The 21,608-nt window shown below is 37.5% G+C and overlaps 1 protein-coding gene across 1 annotated transcript in view; it reads right to left on the bottom strand.

Annotated features, from left to right (window-relative positions):
- ANKFN1 (ankyrin repeat and fibronectin type III domain containing 1) overlaps positions 1–21,608 on the bottom strand; it is a 54,304-nt gene that overhangs the window by 26,378 nt on the left and 6,318 nt on the right. Inside the window, exons 3-7 of the mRNA XM_035558821.1 lie at positions 17,183–17,377; positions 15,589–15,702; positions 5,070–5,167; positions 3,470–3,560; positions 1,395–1,502 (exon numbers count right to left, since the gene is read on the bottom strand). Of these exons, the coding sequence (XP_035414714.1) occupies positions 1,395–1,502; positions 3,470–3,560; positions 5,070–5,167; positions 15,589–15,702; positions 17,183–17,377 (606 nt within the window). The remainder of the gene's footprint in view (positions 1–1,394; positions 1,503–3,469; positions 3,561–5,069; positions 5,168–15,588; positions 15,703–17,182; positions 17,378–21,608) is intronic.

Genomic DNA, 21,608 nt, shown 5'->3' with positions numbered 1-21,608 from the left:
GAAATCAGTAACAGAATTGTCTGCGCTTTGCTTTGAGACTGGAGTTAATTTCTGGAGCAGTGGTATTTTATAAGAACCAGGCACTGGTGTCAAATTCTTAAAAGAAGGGATTTTCTGCATGTTGTTTATAACTGCTTCTTTTCTGGGCTGGAATGTCAGTAAAACAATTCATACTAAGAATATTCTCAGATGTTCCATCACTTATTCTCTGTTGACTAGGAAGGTGGCCTGAAAGACCTGAGATATGTACTAACTTCAGAAGGGAAAAACTGTACCATGGAAAAAGACTTCTTTAATAGCATGAAAAAGCTACATAAGAGATAGAATACATCATTTTATTTTCACTACCAAGGCCACCTGCAAGTGATAATGCTTGCATGGATTTTAATTAGAGAAACAACATTTTCTTGCAATATCTCCTTTCCCTTTCCAAGCAACATAGCTGAATAGTTTAAGTTGCTATGGTTACAGTGGGTTGTGGCAGACTGTGGATTGTCATGATTGTGGCATATTTGCATATAAAGAACAAAGGCTGCATCTTTCCAATTCAGCCACATGATTTTAGCCCTAAGTATTTCTATGATTTTAAATCAATTGATGCAGCTTGAAATAACAGTCATACTACATGGAGAAAAATGAAAACTTCATGGTAGTTCAACTTTTCAGTTTAAAATAAGTTCCTTTGCAATGAGGGATTATTCCAGTTAGAAGTTTATTTTAAGAAAATAAATAGCACTTTTCAACAACCCATATAGAACAGGAGTTTTTATATATTCTTTAAAAAGAATGCCAAGCTGTTGCCTTGGCTCTTGAGCTATTAAAGGCACAGTCTGTTTCTCATGAATGAAGAGCAAAGAGCTGGCTGAGATTCGAGCTCTCTCCCAGTTTTGATCCATTCTATTTGAAAATGTAGCAATCTTATCTTCCCACTGCATTGTGCAACTATTTTTCATTATAGATTGGCATCACATCCAGTAGAGTACTTAGTGTCTTCCATTTGGAGGCAGCCAAGTACCTCTTTTGATCCAAACCAGTTGTTAAATGTCTAAAGTATTTCTTTATATGAAAAAATAAAAGAAAGGTCCTTGAAGCATTTTAGCAGAATCCTGTGTAAAACTGATTTGTAGGAATAAACAAATCAATAGATGCATAGGGTACAGAGGGAGAAAGGGTGTGTCTCTGCTTGTGCACATTCTAGCTTTCAGATGTTTTCATCCAACTAATTTCAAGGGTTAAGAGCAAGATAGTATGCTAAAGTGATTCCAGATGGGCCAATATTAATATCTTTCTTTTCCTGATGAATGAGAAGGTATGACCTAGTTAGAAAACTGCTAAAATTACAGGCGCCACGGAGGCTTCAGCTGGTGCCCTACCACATAGATATTTATCCTTACCTCTGCAATTATAATGCTGATGAGCTGCTCGAACCTGCTGAAGGAGACGTTCCAAGGCCTCAGTGTGTCCCCTGTGCCGAGGTTCTCTTCCACTGCAGTCTTTCCAGTCTATTGAACAAAGGAAATAAACAGAAATGAAACACAAAGGAGCAGGAGAAGGTTTTAAAATATTTTCTTGCCTCTGATATTTCTGGGCTTTATGGGATTCTTACATCTGGGCATACAGGAGAAAATGGCAGTTGTTTTTAAGTCTGCTGTTGTTACTTATACAATAAGCTTCCTTTGCCTTGTGCCAGCTAGGTAATTAATCATAATGATTATTAACAAAGAGCTCACAATCAGCTCCCAGTAGCTCCTGTAGTGACTGACTAGACAATAGCTATTTCTCTTCAGTACATAAATGGCCTCTGCTGCTTTAGCGTCAGAGCTGCTCTCAGCCTGTACCATCCTGACCCTCTCAGTACCTCCGTAGGATCACACTACTGCTCCTTCTGCATTTTGTTGAAGCACCAGGAGGCTAAATGACTCTCCTGCAGTTATATAGGGAACTTCTTGCAAAGCAGAGATTGAACATCTTCCTACATCCTGAGTTAGCTCCGTAGGCACAGAAACACGCTCCGAGCAAAAGAATTTCTGAAAATCTACACCCAGCAAAGAGACCTGAATGAACAGTTCCTGCCCTGGAGTCTACAGTCTGCTCAGCACTGCACTCAAGAGGCCAGAAGCTGCGGTTTCTGTCCCACATCCCCTGAATCTACAAAAGTACTTGTTTCACTGTTATTTTGCTGCTAGCTATAAAACTCAGTCTTGATTTTAAAAAGCAGACAATCCTTTCACAAACTGGTGGATGAAACTGTCTATCGGAGAAGAGCTTTTTTATTCCAGATTTGACTATTTTTATACTTTAATTATAATAAAAAAAATTACACTACAGTTTCCTGACTCAAAATAATGGTGGATCAGGGTATTAAGAAATTTGTCTCCAAGGGAGTTATCCAGATAACCAAGAGTAGAATTTTCTCCCACACTAGCACATTTTTGTTTGCAAACAGAACTTTTCTTTAGCATAGTTATAGCTTTATTCTGGGGTAAACTAGAGCAAAATTGCAGTGAAATGGGACAATGGTACTGCAAACATAAGCCTTGTTTATCCAACCCTCTCCATTACCACCATTGAGACTAGGTACAGCTTGCTTTATTTTCTCACATTAGCATGCAAGTTTATTAAATTGTTACATTAGCCTAATAAAAACAAGTGCTAATGCAATAAAATGAAAACTCCCACTTTACTGCACTAATCAATACAAGGGAAACTGTAATATGCTGAGCCAGTTCAGCAAGGAACACTAAGCCTGGAAAAGTGTCTAACAATAGAATGTGATTATAATAGATTAAAAATTACAAACAGAAATTTATAGTCCTAATGGAATCTGAGAATACCTGCTATAAGTTTGAAACAGAAAAAAGGCTTTTGGGTGTCTGGAACATTTTTTGTGTTTATGGGCTAGATTCTACCAAAATGTGTATCCACACTAGAGTATTTTACATACTGCATGCATCCCACAGCTCCACCAACTTCAGAACTGAAATCTATAACAATGGTTCAATGGATAGGATCTATAATGCTACAAGACAGAAGATAAAATATATGTGCAAGTATTTTGGTTCTACCAGTTTGAATTTAAGTTTTGATCCATTTATGTGCTGACAAAAGAAGTTCCATAAAACTGAACTCTCTAGAAAAAAGAAATGAATGTCAAAATATTGGTTTTTTGTTTGTTTGTTTTTTGTTTGTTTGTTTTTTTTTGGTAATGTTAGTGACTAGAGAACAATGTTCTGTTGAAGGACTGGAGAAGAATAAAAGATAAGAAAAATGAATTAACATATCATATTGGGGAGGGGAGAAGTGAAAGGAGTTTGGTTATATTTATTTATTTATTTCACTTCTAAATGACATGTTAACTAAATCATGAATTCCACCATATTTGGTTTTTTTTCTTTTCTTTGAAGAGCCAGAAATTCTGATGAAAGCAACATGAATAATCAAACTGGGAGCACAAACAAGCTCAACCTACTTGAAGGAGAAGCATATGCAGGAGTAGATTTGCGTGGAGGTCCCCATCCTTTCATGTTGTATGCTGAAACATGAACGTAATACCTCTGACCCTGCAAATGGAAACAACTGGAGTCAAAACTTGCATTTGACTCAAAATCTTGGCTGTAATAACTAGAGAGCAGTCCCTCCCTAAGTTCCTTTCTTTGAAAATCTCTTAAGTAACTTTCAAGGGTGTCAACTGATGCACCATGACAGACGGAAGAACAGCACAAAGATTTCAGGGCAGGTGATTTGCAGAGGGTTAACAGAACACATTGATTCCAATTGACAAATTGTAATCTCTTCTACCATAGCAGAGTCCTGGGAACAATTACTTCAAGAATAAGGAAGTCCCATTTCTCCTTCTTGCTACAAGCACAGCAGCTGAAGCTTCACCTGGCTGCCACTAAAATCAGTCAGACCTTTATCACTTATCTTGATGTGTAAACCTAGGCCAATGGAAAGTACTTCTGAAAGTTTAGTTTTCATTTACAGATGTTGTATACTCTGGAGATTATAAACAAACACACCGTAAGCACTGTTCTTAAGCATGCCTAAGAAATTGACTGTGCAAGTTTGCTTGATTTTTAACTTAAGAAATTACTTTGTTTTGTTGCTGGAAAATGAAAAGCAGAGGAAATGTATATTGTGGTTCAGCTCCCTAGCAAACAGCCTGACAAATCAAAGATTTCTCCAGAGAAAAGGCTAGGAAAAACAAAATATATATATAAAAATTTTCTATTCTATTACATAGAATTGGGGTTTTATACTGTGTCCATTTCTTAGCCTTTAACGTTAATTCTCCCATTTTGAGACCCTATGTATTAGGGCCCTGGCCAACGGCTTTTGAAACATGCCTCCCCTACTATCACTTTGTAGGCCTGATTCAGTGTGCAGTGAGTTCAGTGGAAAGACTGAAGTTCACTGGATGCTGGGTTGGGCTGCTGCTGATGTTTCCAGTGGAAATAGTAGTGTATATTTTGAGCAAGCTTCATTTTCATCAGGTATTTTGTGAAATTAAAGTTGCTTGCACAAGTGGTCCTGAACAAGCAGTAGAAAGAAGGTGTTCAGGCACATGGTCTGAACTATTCTGGTTAAGAATACATGTGAATATTCATGAATTTTCTTCATTGCTGACCCAGGTCTTATCAGTGTAAAATAAGTATACAAAAATAAATAACAAAAATGAAAATGACTGCCATCAAATGTGCTCCTGAAAGAAGTAGAAGAGAAAGAAGTTATTTTAGTTATCTGTCATCAGAGTCAGGACTAGATCTTTCATGAGCCTTTGATCTGCACTAAGATTATCCTGTGATCCAGAAAACAGCAGCTTTCATTCCAGTCCTTTTGGCTCTACCCTAAGCATGACAACTTATAAACCAGTTCATGCTGTCTGTCTATTCCTTTGTGAATTTCAGATTATGGATACCAGACATATTATGCTTAATGACTGGAACTTGCTGTTAGAAGAAAGGCACTCTGCAGTTGTTACCAACAGGCATGGATGCAAATTATCAGTGCCTTTTTATCACCGGGGCAGCAGGGGGCATCAAGATCTAAATGAATCATTTGGCACTTACTGTTCTGAGACCTGTGATGGAGCACCTCAAAGGCTGAAGATTATCCATAACTATTTCACCAACCAAGGGAGAAAAGTCTTCCGAACAGCTCCATTCCACTAGGAAACAAGTAGTGGGAACAAACTGAATCAGATTACAGTCCAAGAAAAGAAATCAAAGTACTTTAATCACTTCACAGGTTAACTCTTCTTCTAGCAGTTTACCATTCCATGTGGATACTAAAAGTCCTATTTAGCAATAATGTTTAGGAAAACTTTACACAATAATTAAATTATAACTGTGTGTATGAGAGAAAAGCAAAATATTGCTCAAAAGCTTTTTAGGAAAGAATGCTTAAAAATACATTGCAATACAAAGTACATTCAGTCAACATTTGCTCTCAGTTAAACAACTTCCTTTTAAAGAAAGGGAAGCAGTGGAAAAGAGTAGGTAGAGGATTTGGACCTGCTAATTCCATTAGACAGTTTATATATCCAAACCAACAAAAAACACAGTTTTGCAATAATATTTGCATGGATAGGCATAGGCAGAGAGTCCTTTGGGCTCCACAGGACCACAAAACCGTAATCACCTAGCCTTGGCTGCTCTGTGTAGAAATACCCTCCTTGGATAGATCCAGCACTCACTATTCTCCTTGTTGATTTCAGTGGGCTCTGGCTCTCTTGTCCAAGCCTGGTTCTGCTGTGGTCACTGAAATTAGAGTTCTCCAAGGACCTATCCCTTGTTTTATCCACTTTTGAAGCGCACTAAGTGGCTCTGGGCTGGCACATCCCTCCTAAACTGTTTTGCAGCATGAATTACAAAGGGCACCTTCACCAAAGTGCTTCCATCAACTTGTACAGGCCACGGTTGTTGTACAGTTTCTACTTATGGGGTCTGAAATGGCAATCCTGCTGTCAGTATTCTTCCTCATTCCTTGCAAAAATTAATGTGACTGTAAAATAGTATCAAACAGACCATGAAAAGCTACCACAAGTTTTTTTTAAAAAAGAATATGTGCAAGTGGGGAACTGATGGCTGCAGATAAGAAAACAACCTCTCTTTCTTAAATTATATTTTTGTAATGACAGCTACCAGGATTAGAGTTAAGGTTAATCACAGAGTCATACCTCTGTGCTTTAATAACTTGTACCTTCAGACTTAAACTTTCAGGCAAACCTATCATAAACATAGTGAAATTCATCTCTTAATAATTCTACTGTAGACGGGGAGAAATCCCTGCAACTTTGTGAATGAGCAACCCATCATGAAGGCATTGCTAAATCTTTGCCTCCTTTCAAAGAGAGTGTTGGGAGAGACTGCTCTGGTAGTAAACAAAAAGTATCAGCTATCTGAGTAACTCTGAAGTACTTGGGACTTTAAGAAAGAACAAAAGGCTGGTTGCTTCAGCAATTCAGAAGTTCAATATAAAAATATGCAAGTATAAAAACCTGAAGATGAAGAGGGTCCTTTATAAGAGCCTAGGAACAAGAGCTGGTCTTGTAGACTGTACCAACTGTGCTGTAAAGGACCTGAGAGCTGTTGGGTGAATTAAGGATGGAGCATGTTCCAGTCCTGTTCTGAACACCCCAAAGGCCTGCTTTGTCATGAAAGCTGAATGTCTTCGCTGTTGCGGCTTTCCATCTGACACTTCACGTTATGTCAGAGCAGGGGTTTTTTGTGTGTTTAATATATTGGTGACTATGTGTTTTAATGAAGGTGCCCTGTATTCCAGAGTTAGCAAATGCACGATGTGTTGCTGCGGTAGCCAAGATAAGTAGTAATTTTTAAATAAACAGCAGTATAAACAGTTACATAAAACTCATGTAAATTGCTGGCACATAATTTTAGACTGGCTTAAGTTATGCAACCTACTTGTGGCCAAGTGTGTTTTTTTTTTTAATACTCAATTCATGCACTTTAAAATAAAGGGGTGAGTTTGTTTTCACCTGTTTCTTTTCCAGTCACTATATTTCTGTTATATTGAATATGCCTTAAATGGCTTATCAGACAGACAAGAGACAAAGTGATGGTACAAAACACCTCCTGACTCTTTTGTAGATTCATTCAGGAAAACACCTTCTCCTGAGTAAAGTAAATAGCCCAAGCCACAGCAGAATTTGTCACTTCTCTTGGCATTTGTTTTTGCTTGCACTTAAATTATTCACTGAATTGCTGAATAGATTAATTAGACCCAGGAACATAACTTATGTTGCTAAGTTGATGGTGTTTACTGGATAGTGTACTGAGTTGGGATTCTGGATTTTATTCTTGCATTTGCTACTGAGTTGCTGTGTGACTTTGGGCAAAGCACTGTGCCACTATGACTTTTAACCCAGATTTTTATGCAGCAAGGATTCTCTCTCCTTCCTTTCCTTCCTGTGTCCAGAGCCTAGGATGAAGGACTCTGTGATCTTAGCTTGTGTTCCCAAGGGTCTCTGAACAAATAATTGCATTGTTCAATAGCTTCCTTTGAAATGTAAAACTGAAACAGAGCCCTAATGCCAGAAATCCCTTCACATCATCTTTTTCTGCCTGCTGATCTTTATGAAATAATTATAACAATTTATACTCATAATGTCTTGCCAATTTAAAGCAACAAGGCAGCTAGGAGGAATCAGTGTGTTGGTATACACAACATCACCAGCTCAGATGGAGAAAAATGTTCTTGATTTTTTTTTGTTTGCAGTATTTGGTCAGCTCCTCCTAACTCCCTTGACCTGCCCTTCCAGGCTGAATTAGGAAAGGAACCCAATTTTTGCAGGTTTGAGTTCAGGCTCTCTGTATGCCTCTCATGTTTGGAAATTCTGCAAAGAATGATAGCAGGGAGACAGGTCATACCAGCCGTACAGAGGAGTTTTGATGTGTTTCCATGTATCTTTTTTTTTTTTTTTTTAATATTCAATTCATGCACTTTAAAATAAAGGGGCAATATTGCCTTCCAATGTGGCCAATGGTCAAAAAGCTACAACACAACGTAGCATTATAATAACAGCCAAGATTTGTGTCTCAGCCCTGGTATGACCAACATCACCCAGTCTGGCTGTGAAAAGAAAAGTGGGAGAAAATACATGCTAGAACTGTGAAAGGGGACTGGAGAATAAATGGGGTTCTTATGCAAAGACTTCACGCCCTAGGAACGTATAGCAGGCTTGGCTCCGATTCTGCAAATTTCCACTCCCAGTGGGTACATTTCACTCATGTAATCTGTGCAACCAAGGCCAGCAGGGGAGCTTATGAAAGTAAGGACAACTCGTTTGTGTGAAGCAGGCATGGGTTAGGTTCAGCTTCTTCCCAAAATATAATACATCAAAATCTAATTAATAGTGAGTAGTTGGTCAGATGCAAACAAATAAGTCATCTATCAAAATGTACAAGACAAACTGGAACACTGCATAGCACTGTTAACAAAGAAAGTAAATATGCAAACCCTAATTCGATTAATCTGCTTAATGGGATTCCACTGCTTTTCCTCTGGTTCTCCTGTAATATATTTTTAAAGAGGGACATTGCTGAATAGACGTTAATTACTCAAGTTTAAGGCTTTTATTCCTTTATAAACTAATTCCCTCAGTAATTTAAAGACTTTTCACCTCTCCCTAGCACTGCAGCCAGGTGTCAAAAGCAAAACAGTCTTGATTTGTAGAATTTTTACTTAATTTAATTTATTGCCAATTAATCTATTCACTAATTCAGATGGAGAAGAAAGAAAACATAAACAATTAAGCAATCACTTAAGCAAACACCCTTTCCCAGGCTCAACTTAAGCCAAATACTTATCCACCCCTTTCCTAGTCTCAACTTCCCTTGCTTCCACCAGAGGGTTACACTCGGCAATGGGGTTTTCCATCAGTTTCAGAGCCAGCTGGGCCAGCTGTGACCAGCACCCTCCAGTTCCTGGCCTCCTCCAACACCCACGGCCCCTGGCTACCGAAATCTGTCAATATATGCCTGACGTAGTACTCAGGCATGAATTAGTGGGTGCTCATGCGTGAACTAATTGGGTGCTCAGACATGAGTTATTAGGGTGCTCGTGTGTGAGCCAGCTGGGCGATTATTAATAAATTAATTGGGTGCTCATGCATTAATTGATTGGGTGTTCATGTATGAACTAATTGAGCACTCATGCATGAAAACAGTAAACCCTGCAATTTATGTTCAGCACACAAGGTAAGAGCTTGAAGCAGATCCAAAGACCTGATTCCAACTTTATGTTTATTTATCAGTTCTGTGGGTCTGATCTAATCACTAGAGTATCAAGTTCTGGTTGGAGAGGCAAAATGGCTTAGTTTTAGACCCTTGTAAATGAACAAGAGAAGTCCATGATGGATCAGAGAAGACTTCAGACAAACTGGAGACTAGGAACATGTTGCCACAATCCCTTTAAGATATTCTGTTGACTTATCTATCTTATTAGCAGCTTATGTTGGTAAGTCACCAGTGAGAAAGCATTTCCAAACCCATAGATCAGAAGATCTGCTAAATGAGGAACCTCCTTCATGAGAGAAACTGAAGGCCTTGCGTTCCAGACCTGCCACACTACATGAAGTTCACCTCTCCTATGCCCGATGTATAAACTGGAAGCTCTAATGCTTAGCCATGTGCAAATCATTGTTAAAATTATATGTTAATGCTAGCAAATCAAAGCAAATATAAAAAGTAAAATAATGTCTAAAATTCAGCAACATCGAGGTATGAGCCTTTTTCTTAGACACCAAAGATGGACAAAACCAGAGTCTATATGTCTGGGTTTTCCCACAGCCATTCATCTTGGACTGCTGTTTAAAATTGTTATAAAACACAAAGCAGAAGGAAAGAATGACTGGACTGAGTAATTGCTGTCTGATCAACTACATTAGATAACTACACCATCACTTAGTAGGTAATCCAGGCTCAAAGGTACTTTTAAATACACAGCAAACAATGTAAAGTTTAAGAACTATTTTTTAAGTCCAACACATACTACAAACCTTAACAGGAGCTAGAAATAGAAAGGTTTGTTCTAACATTTATACATTTTTATGCTTGCTAGGCATAAAAATAGAAGTCAAATTGCACAGTCCTGTTAGCTACCAAAATGTAACGTGCAAATAAATTGCCCAGGAGACCTAATAAAATGCCATAAATGAACTACTGTAAAAAATATCAGACCACACCTATTCAGCAGGATAAATTCAAATGTCTTACAAAGGAAAGTATTTTCTTTCAATTTTATGGAACAAGAACTGTTTCAGGGAAAGAAAGAGTTTCAGAATATACAAAGAAACTTTGAATAATAAGTGAAAAAGGTTTCAAGATCAAGTTGAATGCAGAATAGTAGTCAAATCCACTATACATTGGAACAGGATCAAGCAGTGATGTAGCATCTACTGTTCGAAGATACATAGGTATTACTGTTAAAGCAACACAATTTCATACCTAAGATTGACTTCTGCAAGCATTCAGTTCCATAACCAAGGTTCTTCTGGAAATCAAACAAAGCAGAGGCTTGCTGTTTTCGCCTTTGATACTACTATGTGACCAGTTAGTTGCCACCAAAGTGAAAAAAAAAATAGCTGGAGATTTTGTAAATATATGCACTTAAGTCTTTGTGTAAACTCTACCTGCTAGACTAGCCAAATCTGTCTGGAGCGAAACCCACTGTGCAATACTGGATGGATCACTGCAGGAAGCCTGCTATGGAACAAACCCAAACTCGATCAAACATGGCAATTCAACTACTGATAAACAAATCAAATACACAATTACAAAGCATACAATATATGAGTGTTTGTACATGCTCACAGGGACAGAGACACACACAAACTGACAGGATTATTTAGTTGTGAAAGTACTGCTCTTGAATGTAAAACATGCAGAATCACATGAAAATCATAGACAGTTTTTGTAAAATCTTTGAGGTTTTACTCACCAAAATGTTCAATGAAAGACTTCCATTGACATACTGAGATGTCAGTTAAAAATCTCAAATACTGACTTTTTTGAGCTACAGAACACATATCCTACAGGCCCAACCTGGTGAATTTCCTCATCTCATAATCTCAGTTGTTGGCCCTTAATGAAAGGTGGCTCATTTAATCCTCTGGTTGAGATTTCCAATGATAGCACCAAATTGCTGGATAAAAGTACTTGCCTATAACTGACACACATCATGTGGCCATCCTATAGCAACATACTGAGGCTAATGCATTTCTAACTAGGAGTGAACCAGTAATTTAAAGACAATTTAAGTTACTCTAAAGCAAAAAATTCTGAAATGAACCACAATTGCCTTGGAGGAAAGGAGGCAGGAAGTGACTTTGTCAAAATTTAAGCAAGACATAACTCCCTCTTTCCTGATTCAAGCTGTCTGCCTCTTATTTTTTAGAAAAGCTACCCTGACATAGAGAATCTTCTCTCCATCCAACAGAAATCCTAGAAGGCAGCTGGGCAATCCAGACTAACATGAAATATTCTGCTAAAATAACAAACTAAATAAAAAGGTAACAAGGGCTAAAGCAGCCTAGACAGCTTAGCATCACAATCTGGAAAATAACTTGGCATCCAAGTCCACAGCTACATCCAAACAGAGAGAAGATCAGCTCTGTTTGCTACATCAAACATGTCTCAGATTTTTTCTGTCTTCCTCTCTCTTCAAACATAAATAGTTCCAGGCTCTTAAATAAATTAGCTCAACTTTGGTTATACAAGCTGTTTCATTTTTCTCCAAAAGGGGATATAGATGTTTGCTTAAAAATTGTAAATAAAATATAAATGGAGATTTTCCATTGCATAGTGGTCCTTCCCAGTAGGTAATGTTCAGCACTGTGTCCATTTTTCTTTCTTATCCTATACTTGGGGATCAGACCACTACTATGACTATTTCTAATGGAAAATTGATGAAAAATAGTATTCAATAAGACAAGGTTAACCTGTACTTACTGACTGTAAAAGCAAAATAAATACCAGGTTTAGAATACATAGAAAATAAGTGCAATAAAATTACTTATCATCATATTTTGTTCCTTTAAATAAACTGATTTTTCTATGTGTATGTGTTGTGAACCCCAGAAAGGCTCATTATTGAAAGACAACCGGTCTTAGAAGTCCTACCAAGTGTTTACTAGTCAGCTCTAATAGAGATGTTCCTAGGAGTCAAGTAGAGCCTAGGTAGATTATGTTGTTGCTGGGATTTTTTGCATCAAGATGGTTACTGTAGCATAGCTTTAGGGTAAAAACATATCATGCAGTAACAACACAACACTTTAAACAAAATGTTGTATAAAAAGATTCACCCTAGCTTCAAACTGTAGCGTTATTTTGTATATTAATGTGGAACATTTTGATTGTGTTTACAAAAATGTAAAACTAAAGCAGGTCTTAAGTACTCCCATGATGGGATGTAAAGTTTGGCTTTAGGGCATGATTAACCAAGGGCATGGGTTTTTCTTCTCAGTATTATAGCGATGCTTCACATCCTTCCTAAAACTGGCTGGAGTGAGGTGTCTCTGGCTTTGAATCTTTCTGTAGCATGGAGTGGATTATTACTATTATTATTGATTTATGGCATGCCTGTCTGCTTCCAGCCTCAAAACACTTTACTAAGTTACAATATACATAGGAATCATTTCACATCAGCCACCACCACCTTGTAGCCTTCTCTGGAGGGAAACTGAAGGGAGCCATTAGGATGGTGCCTGCAACATTAAACAACAATCCAGGAGAGGAAGTAGAGAATACTCTGGCTCCTTAAAGCAATGGCTCAACAGAATGCAGTCACTGAACTGCCATCCGGCTGGGACACCAAAGTCAATACTCATTTACTGTGTGTGGTTAAAATTAAATCTTCTAATGAAGTGAGATGGTTTTAGTGGTTAGAGAGTGAGTGCAAAGTATTATTCTCCTGTATTATTATTTGTAAGTCATACAGCTAACAAGGGAAAAGATCACACACAGGAAAATAACAGACAGTTAGATAACGTTTCAAGCCTAATTTCTAAATGACATTTGAGCAAGTAAAGTTTGGAAAAATATGTTTAAAAAATTACAGAGAAAAAAAAAAAGGAATTGGCAGCTTCTCAATGTTTTTAGGGAACTAAACTAAACTGAACAGAAGTGATGTCAGTTTTTATCCCCTATAATTCTGGTCCATAGAAAAGAACATTATTAGCTTCTGTTAATGAGCAGGTATTCCCTACACACTGCTACAAATGCTTCTGATTTTTTCTTTGCTTAGAAAAAGAAATGGTAAAGTATTGAGCAAAATAAAACCTAACATTTTATTTTTGTCCCTGAATTAGCAAAATGCTTAGATATTTTTTGTATAGGAGATTTATACATGTGACTAAAAAGATCCTCAGACAATGTTATCAAGCTCTCCTTTCAGGGTAATTGCTAGCTGGTTCTAATCATTCCTACAAGAGATCATTTGAATGTTTCTTTTTATGACCCCTCAAACTAGCACACAGAATCTCACTCCATAATGTAATAAACAATTCTACAACCAGTGCTTAATTAATTCCCGAAAGTCACCAAAAGCAGCTATTAATGATGTTTCTTTTTATCTAACCATAAATATGTGAGTCTCTTGGGATAAAGTATTAAAAAAGAACATTCTGGCAGAACTAACTGTCAACTTGATAAAGCATAAAATGATCACCAGTGAAGGTAATTCAAAATATGACGGCAAGGCTACCTAGTCTGATTAGAAAGTTAGGTCAAGTTGGATTAAATTTCTCGTAATGCTGTGCTTACTAAGAAGAGGACAGAACTGACATGGTGCGAAACAGACTTAATCCAAATGAATAAGCAAGATAAAATACCACAACGTTTAGAAACTGTTTGTAGTATTCTGATTTAAAAATCAGCTCTATATGGGAATTTGCTTTATTGTGAAAATATCAACATTTATTGTGAAAATATCAGCATTTATTGTAACAAGAATGTGGCCAGTGTTTCAGGGTTGTTTAAACCTGCATATCACAAAGAGCAGGCTGATATTTTCAAGAGAACTGAAGTGTTTCAGAAGCCCAAGTATCATTTTCACAGGTAAATCAGGCAGTAGGAAGCCCTTAAATGAAATTTAGTTTCCTGGCAACCCAACCCATTGTTGAAAATTAGATTTAAGCTCCTAAAGGGCTTTGATGTTTTTGCAAACCACACTTCCTGCAGCACTGCACAGCTGACTAGGTGTAATACAGTAATTTACCCTTCTGTTGAGGCTATCAGGAATGGAATCACTTTGATGGTTTTAGTGACGTCTGGCATTTTGTTTGTTTGTTTTTGTTTTTTCCCCTTGCACTATGAAAAAAAAAATATCTGGGCATATCCAGTGATGACTGGCATCTGTGATCAGAAGTAGGGAGAGAAGATCGAGAATGTGCCTTTTCCAAAATAAACTCATGCACTCCTTTGTGTGCTTGTGCCTGATGACAGTGGAGCCTGTTTGCCTTCAAGAGGAACTCTTGAAGTGAAGGAGGTGTTCCGCCTTCAGAGGAACTCCATGAACTATTGGGCACTTGATGGACTGCAGCTTTCTGAACCTCTCCTGTTGAAGCAATCACTGTGACACCTACACACAAAAACATGAAATATACTGATCTGGACCCACTCATTATGGTTCTTACTACGTGAATGGAAATCCAAGGTGCAAATACCTATAACAATGAGGTTTTAGTTATTAATACAAAGGAACAGATACAACAGGAAACACTGAGAGACACAGTGGGAAATAATTTCAGGCTCTTTCAGGCTCTGCACTCCAATTCCCCCAAAGAAGGCCTTGGATCTTCAGGACAGTGCTTTCAGGTCTCTTGACCTGTGGAAGGATGCAGGCTTCTACTGAAGATGAAGACTGCTGGTTGCTGCACTTAACATTGAAGAACTTACTGTTCCAAATATTTTAGAAAACCTGCAAGTTCCTTTAAAGAGGAATTTTTAAAATTTAAAATTTCTCATTTTTGTTTCAATCTTTGATAAAACTTCTTTTTTTTTTAATATTGGGATTTTCTGTGAAAGAGAAATTCTGGTTTGCAACTATTTGCTATTCAACAGAGCCATTCAGATGAAAGCATTTTCCTATTCATTCCACTTTGCAACTAACTGGTGCCACCCCATATGTATTGCTCTTCCAAGAATGATGTGGCAGCCCTGGAATAGCTAATTAGTTGGGCTGTATGATGCCTCTGCCAGAAGTATCAGCTTCCAGAGGCATTCCTTTACGCAATGGTGGTGTGGGTTTGGCATTTGCAAGGATACACACAGTTTCAGAAGCCCACAGGCACCAAAAGTTAGCCTGTGTTTTATAGCTGGCTCATTTCAATCCAGTCACTGAGCTGATGTCCTAACCACAGTAAGTCAAGCAAACTCCTTCAAAGCACTCAAGGAGAAAGCTTTTGGTTAATTTATTTTTCCTTTTTAATAAAATCTTGTCTTTGAGGAATAATACAACTACAGCTATTTATTGTGAAAATAATTAAATTCTAGTGAAAACACCTTTCTCATTTGGCCCTCAAATTTTCGTAGGTTGTTAAGGTAAATGAAAGATGTCTAAATCCAGTACCTTTATACTTGGTCACCACAGCTGAGTTGACACTTAGAGGTTCTTGGAAGGTGACAGTGAGTGATGTACTGCTTGTTACCATGAGACAGACATTGGTTGGCGCCTCAGGGGCTCCTGGGAGAGAAGAGAAAACATCAGCTCTTCAGCACAACAAATCCTATTCAAACAATGTTTCAGAGTCTTCAAAGAACCCACTGAAAATCACCCTGCTATTGTGAGCTTTGGGTTGTAGGTGTTTGTGTTCTCTACCTTTTGAGAATTTTAATTAGTGCTCCTGCTAACAATATGCTGCAGACACCATTTGCTTCTATCATGCTTTTTGGCTCCTTTCAGTTAAAAATATCTTCCTGAATATATGTAACCCAATAAAACAGATTCATGCTAATTATGTCAATGAAAAGCCCCTATAAATCTCTTGGGGTGGGTAGGAGGAGAGAGAAAGGACAAAACCACAAAGAGCTAATTAAACCTTTATGGTTTCACTAACAAACTCAAATATATTAAATGACAGAAAACATTTTTACATTATTGTGATGCAGAAATTGCAAATTCCACAAATGTTTCAATGCAGCAGTTCCAAAATACATTTGTCAGTTGAGGCCTAACATTTTGGAGAAAAATAAAAAAGTTTAATTCACAGAATATCAATCAGACTCAATTCAGAAATCAAACAATGTCATTACTTACTGCTGGAACCGATTTTAAAAAAGTCATTATATGAACTTACAATACTGCTGTATTTGCTATATAATGTCTAATACAAGGAGCACTGCATCTCTCTTGAAGAAGTAATATTAGAATACCATAAATTTGAGAAAATTGTTTGTAAGTACACATATATAGAGATGGCTGCAAAAATGTTTATAGCAATGATTATATTTCATTTAATAGGATAGAGCTAAAAGATCTAAATGTGAAACAGTTCAGCCCTGTTTACTCCTTCCCACGGGCCCAAATTCACATTTACTTTGGGTAGACTCACTTGCAGAACTGTTTAAAGTGGCCAAATCTGTGACTACACTGATGAAATTTGTATGTAGATGCCAACAATAAAATTATGTTTTCATGATTTTATATGAAAAATAGTCCTTTTAAAAAAATGTTTAGAACAACTCCATTATTTTAAAACAAAAATGTTTAAAAAAATCAGAATAAAACAACAGCAAAAAAAGACTAATGTTCCCCTCCCTTTTTATCCACATTCATATATTTTTTCTAATTGTCCCATTTTAAACTTTGATTACATGAAATGAAATCCAGAAGTAAACGTGAAGTGAAATAAGCAGGACAGAATCATTAGATTCTGAACCAAGAGTTGTAGATCTCATCTCATCAGTTTTACACAGCCCACTCCCTTCAGGAGCTGTGTGCTTGCTGCTCTCAGATATTTGGTCCTCTCTGGTCCTAACAACAATTTCTTTCTCATTCTGTGGAAGACTATTTAATTGTGTATGCCTTAGTTTTCCCATCCTAACATTCATCTACTTCACAGCAGTGCTGTGAGGATCAGTTAGAGCACCCTTTCTCAACAAAGGCAGCGTTCTCAGTTGTAGAGTTCTCGTCTTGAACTTTGCAACTATTTTCTTCTACTTACTAGCATGCTCGTAGCCTGCCTTCATGCGCCTGTATAGCCTGTATCTCCATTCCCATGCTCTTAGTTGCTTCTGTTTTTCTGTGTTTTCTGTACCAAGGCCTTCATTCATCACTTGTGCAGACAATTCAGTAACTCGCTGCTGGGCTTCCTGAACCAATGTACTCAGATGCATTGACCTGCTTTCCATGTCAACAACTACCAAGAAAAGGGAAAAATAAAAAATTGCTTGAGGGACTCACATGACAAAATTGTGGCCTTATGAATTCCAGCGTAACCCACGTAAGGTCAAATCTTTGAACACTCTGCTTTCCAATAGATATTTTATCATCAGCTTGATTGGAGGTTGGTACTGGTTATTGATAAACACATACAATATATAAATGTCTACAAGAGAGATCTAATTGGCAAAGTGAAGAATGAGAATTTTATGCTTAAGGGTTGTGGTTGCGAAACAAGGGTTCTCTTTCCAGGTTTTTCTTGTGCCTCAGTTTTGCCCATGTAATATCTAATTAGTCCTCTGACAGACTTGACAGATAGCGAGCAGTTTGACGCGTGGAGATTGTTATTCTCCAGTGCTCAGAATAATTTTAATTCAAAATTTAGCAGTCCAGATTGCCTGTATGAACTATTGTGTACTATATAAAGGTAAAAATGACAATCACATTGATTACAAAATAAAAAAGTTTTGATTTGAGCCCAAGTCTACAAAACTGCCCTAACCCAGCCCCTTGATTATATAGAGAAATGTGATGAATCAAGCACTATTTTCAGAATTGCTCTTTGTCTGAAATTGTTTAAATCTATTTACAGATTAGAAAATAGGATTTGTAAAGCTATTTAATCTGAGAAGAAATGCAACAACTGATTTGATGTCCAATATACAGGATATAATGTACAAAAGGAATTCTGAAATCACAGAAAATAACTTTTCTCTGGTGTCTGGTAATTTTCAGAAGAACTCTGAAATAATCTTAATTTAAAAGACTTATTTGTCCAAGACTCTTCTCTGGCACAAGTCACTACTCTTAGCAATAATAGGGTGTTGCTGTCTAGGGACATGCAGGCTGTTAGTTTCCCTGAGGTTTTTATAGGAACAGCAGCAGTGTTGCACAGGCTGCACTGATCATTTACTTGCATAAGCCAAGCAGTAACCATTTCTGAAAACATCAAACTGTGCCATATAAGGGACTAATACTCGGACTGGCTTTTGACATCAAAACACTTTATGAGCTCTAGACCAAACTTCTTGTTCAAAACAGGGCCAGCTACAAGGTCAGGCCAAGTTACTGAGGGCATTACCCATTCTGGTCGTGAAACCTTCCTAGGACGGAGTCTTTACAACCCCTCTGGGCAACCTGTTCCACTGCTTTACTGTCCTTATGGTGAAAAAGCTGTTTGCTTTATCCAGTCTGAACCTCTCTTGCTTTAACTTTGCCCACTGTCTCTCATTACAATATCACAATTGAGTTTTATCAGATCTAAGTATAATGCTACATATTAACGTGAAAAGTGCCATGGGATCTTTAAAACCACAGGAGGAGAGAGAAGAATTACTCAACACCTCTGACATCCGAAAGGTTGTTTTTGAAGAATGTTTGTTTCTTAGACTTTGCTTTCAGAAGCTGGCTTGTAGCCATCCTTCTTGAAGTTTGATCATTCTTCATATGGACATCAGAGACATATGGCCAGGCTTACTGGAATCTGCTGGTATCCTCAAAACTGCTGTTTACTGGGAGGCCAAAGGTGACAGGGTTTCCTGGCTTCATGCCTACAATAAGCATGCAACACATCTGATAGCACAACAGGACTGAGAAAGGAGATTTTATGTGCTAGATCTTCAGGTGATTGTGAATTGGCATTGGTTCAAGTTCTCACTGAGGATCTGTTCCTCTCTGATCCACAATTGTCAGGTCTTGGAAATGTGTCAAATCAGCCACTGGAAATTTTAATCTAATTTATATTTAGGTTCACATGAATAAGACTAGCCAGACACTTGAATAAGACTAGCCACATATGATGAATAAGGATAACTGAAAAGATTGATAACAGTAGACTTTGACAACAGCAAAAGTTTTGCCTCCTCCCTGCTAAATTAATATTCTAAATGTTGTATTTTCTGATCCTACTTACTTTAAGAGATTCTGGGTTCTTGTTAAGATTTATACAGTCTGAGTTCCATGTGGAAATGAAGATCATAGTTTTACTTTCTGTTGCTTTATCTGCTGTTCTGCCTATTGCAGGCAGCAGTCCAGGTGATACAGCTGGAAACTCTCTCTCCTTCAGATCCTTTCTACAGCTTTGGGGCTACAATGAGATTTCGGCTGGGTCACTGGTCACTGATGCCAGGGATTTCCCTGTAGGAAGCTTTCAGTGTACACTTGCAATGGGGAATTTCTTTACCTTGCAGTCTCCCAGGTCTTTGCATTTGTGCTATGCAATCACTTAATCAGATTAAGAGGTACTTGTGTCCTGTCCCAAAACTGGTGTGAGTCAGAATTTTACCTTGAAATCCCCCCCATCCTACTCAGCCTGGAGAAGTCTTTCTCAATTGCTCACCACTCACTCACCAGAGAAATGAAAGTGCTCCCGCTGGGTGCTGAATCATGTTCCTGAAGGCCCGATATACAAACAGAATGGGTTTAATTCTAACAAGTTTGGTTAAATAGAGAAAGCAAAGCAGAAAGACTAGAGAAAACAAAGTGACCACTGTCAGTTCCACAAGAACTAAGTCACATACAAAGTTGCTCTGGACCTTTGTTTTGAGAGCAAAACAACTTTTTGCATTTTGCTCTTAAGTAGCAATCATAAATCATTAAAGTAAAAAAAAAAAAAAAAAGAAAAATACCCACCACCACCAACAAATACAAAATCATTTGCTTTTTATTGAGAATACTTCTACCATTATTTCAATCTGAAAAGCTAAAAATCAAGATAAGTGAAGTGGAAATTTGGTGGGTATATTTTGAAATGGAAATGAGGTGGTTATGTATTCATATTCTCTGTGTTCATAGGCATGTTTGCATTAATTACAGGAAATGAATACTAATTTATGATTGCCCCTGCTCGCCATCAGACTGCATTTATTTACAGATGAGGTCAATGAAAAATTAGTTTAGTCTTTTTTACTGCTGTTTAGAACACTCAAGACTGTGTTTTCCTCTAGATTTGTCATGGTTAATGAATGTTGCTTCAGCAGTCAATCATGTACTCTAAATGCTGTCACACTTTTTTTTAAAGCCTCAGTCATGAACCATGACAGAAAAATAAACAAATAAATATAAAGCTAAAAAACTCTTTTCACTGAGCAGCTACACTATGCAAAAATCTCCAGGGAAGGTTAAAGGAGGCCAGAATAAATGATAATATAAGTGCTGTGGACATAGAAAAGCAATAAAGGTGTACCAACACTGAGGGTCTGGCAAAAAAACTCAGCACACACACACACGCACACACACACACTGCAGTGAAAAAACTGGCAATGTTAGTAGCCTCAAGGTGCAATTTCCTGGAGCACTGAGATTGACATGCCAGCACTAAATGTTGTTAATTTAACTAACTTCAAATTAATGGCAGAGTCTGCAGTGGCCGAACCCCTCAAACACAGTCTCATTATAGCCTTGCTGGGAATGTCCTAAATATAGGCATTGACAGTTTGAAACAAATTCGCATACATTGGTGTATTTTTAGACATAAGTAAGGCGTCAGAGTTTGTGTCATGGTTTACGGTTGATTAATTGGGTTGGTAAGCCACCCTCCAGCCCACAAATTGTGCATAAAAATGCCCATGAAGGAATACAAAGGATAGTTCTATAACTACAATATGTAGTTATAAGCAACAATGGTATTCTAGTAATGCGTGAAGGCCTATTTTGTGCTTAGATATCCTCTGGTTCTGTAGAACTTTGAAGTCTCATTTGACTACAATTTTAGTCCATTTGAAGACCAGGGATGAGGAGTTATGAGCAGGAATCTGAGGTAATGGAAATGATAGATTTCAACACAATCATTCTCCTGAAGGCAGCATAACCAAGACCAAAATAATCAAAATAAATCATAGCCTAGATAACCCATAATCCTTTCATTTTGGATGACAATCTCCATTTTCATGTCATGATCTTGTATCAGCCACTCGCTCAGTACCTGTTTCCATATTTTTAAAGATTTCTTCTCAGCATTGATATTAACTCAGCTGCCCCACCATTCATTAGGTTATAAATTCAACCTGACCGATCAGTTGGTGTATCAAAAACTATCTGCTGAGCACACATTCAACAAAGAGATATTTCTGCAAATGTCCTCGAGCACTGTGGTGCTATTGCTGGTATGATTATCTTCATGATAAAACCAGTCAGATTTTGTGTGTAATGTAATTAATTTCCTAAAACAATAGCAAACATAATCTCTTACAGGCAATTATCTAAACCAA

The sequence above is a fragment of the Cygnus atratus genome, chromosome 18 (genome assembly GCF_013377495.2).
Source record: "Cygnus atratus isolate AKBS03 ecotype Queensland, Australia chromosome 18, CAtr_DNAZoo_HiC_assembly, whole genome shotgun sequence".
Classification (NCBI taxonomy): domain Eukaryota; kingdom Metazoa; phylum Chordata; class Aves; order Anseriformes; family Anatidae; genus Cygnus; species Cygnus atratus.
The sequence above is the reverse complement of the archived record's forward strand: the minus strand, read 5'-3'. Positions and strand labels throughout refer to the sequence as shown.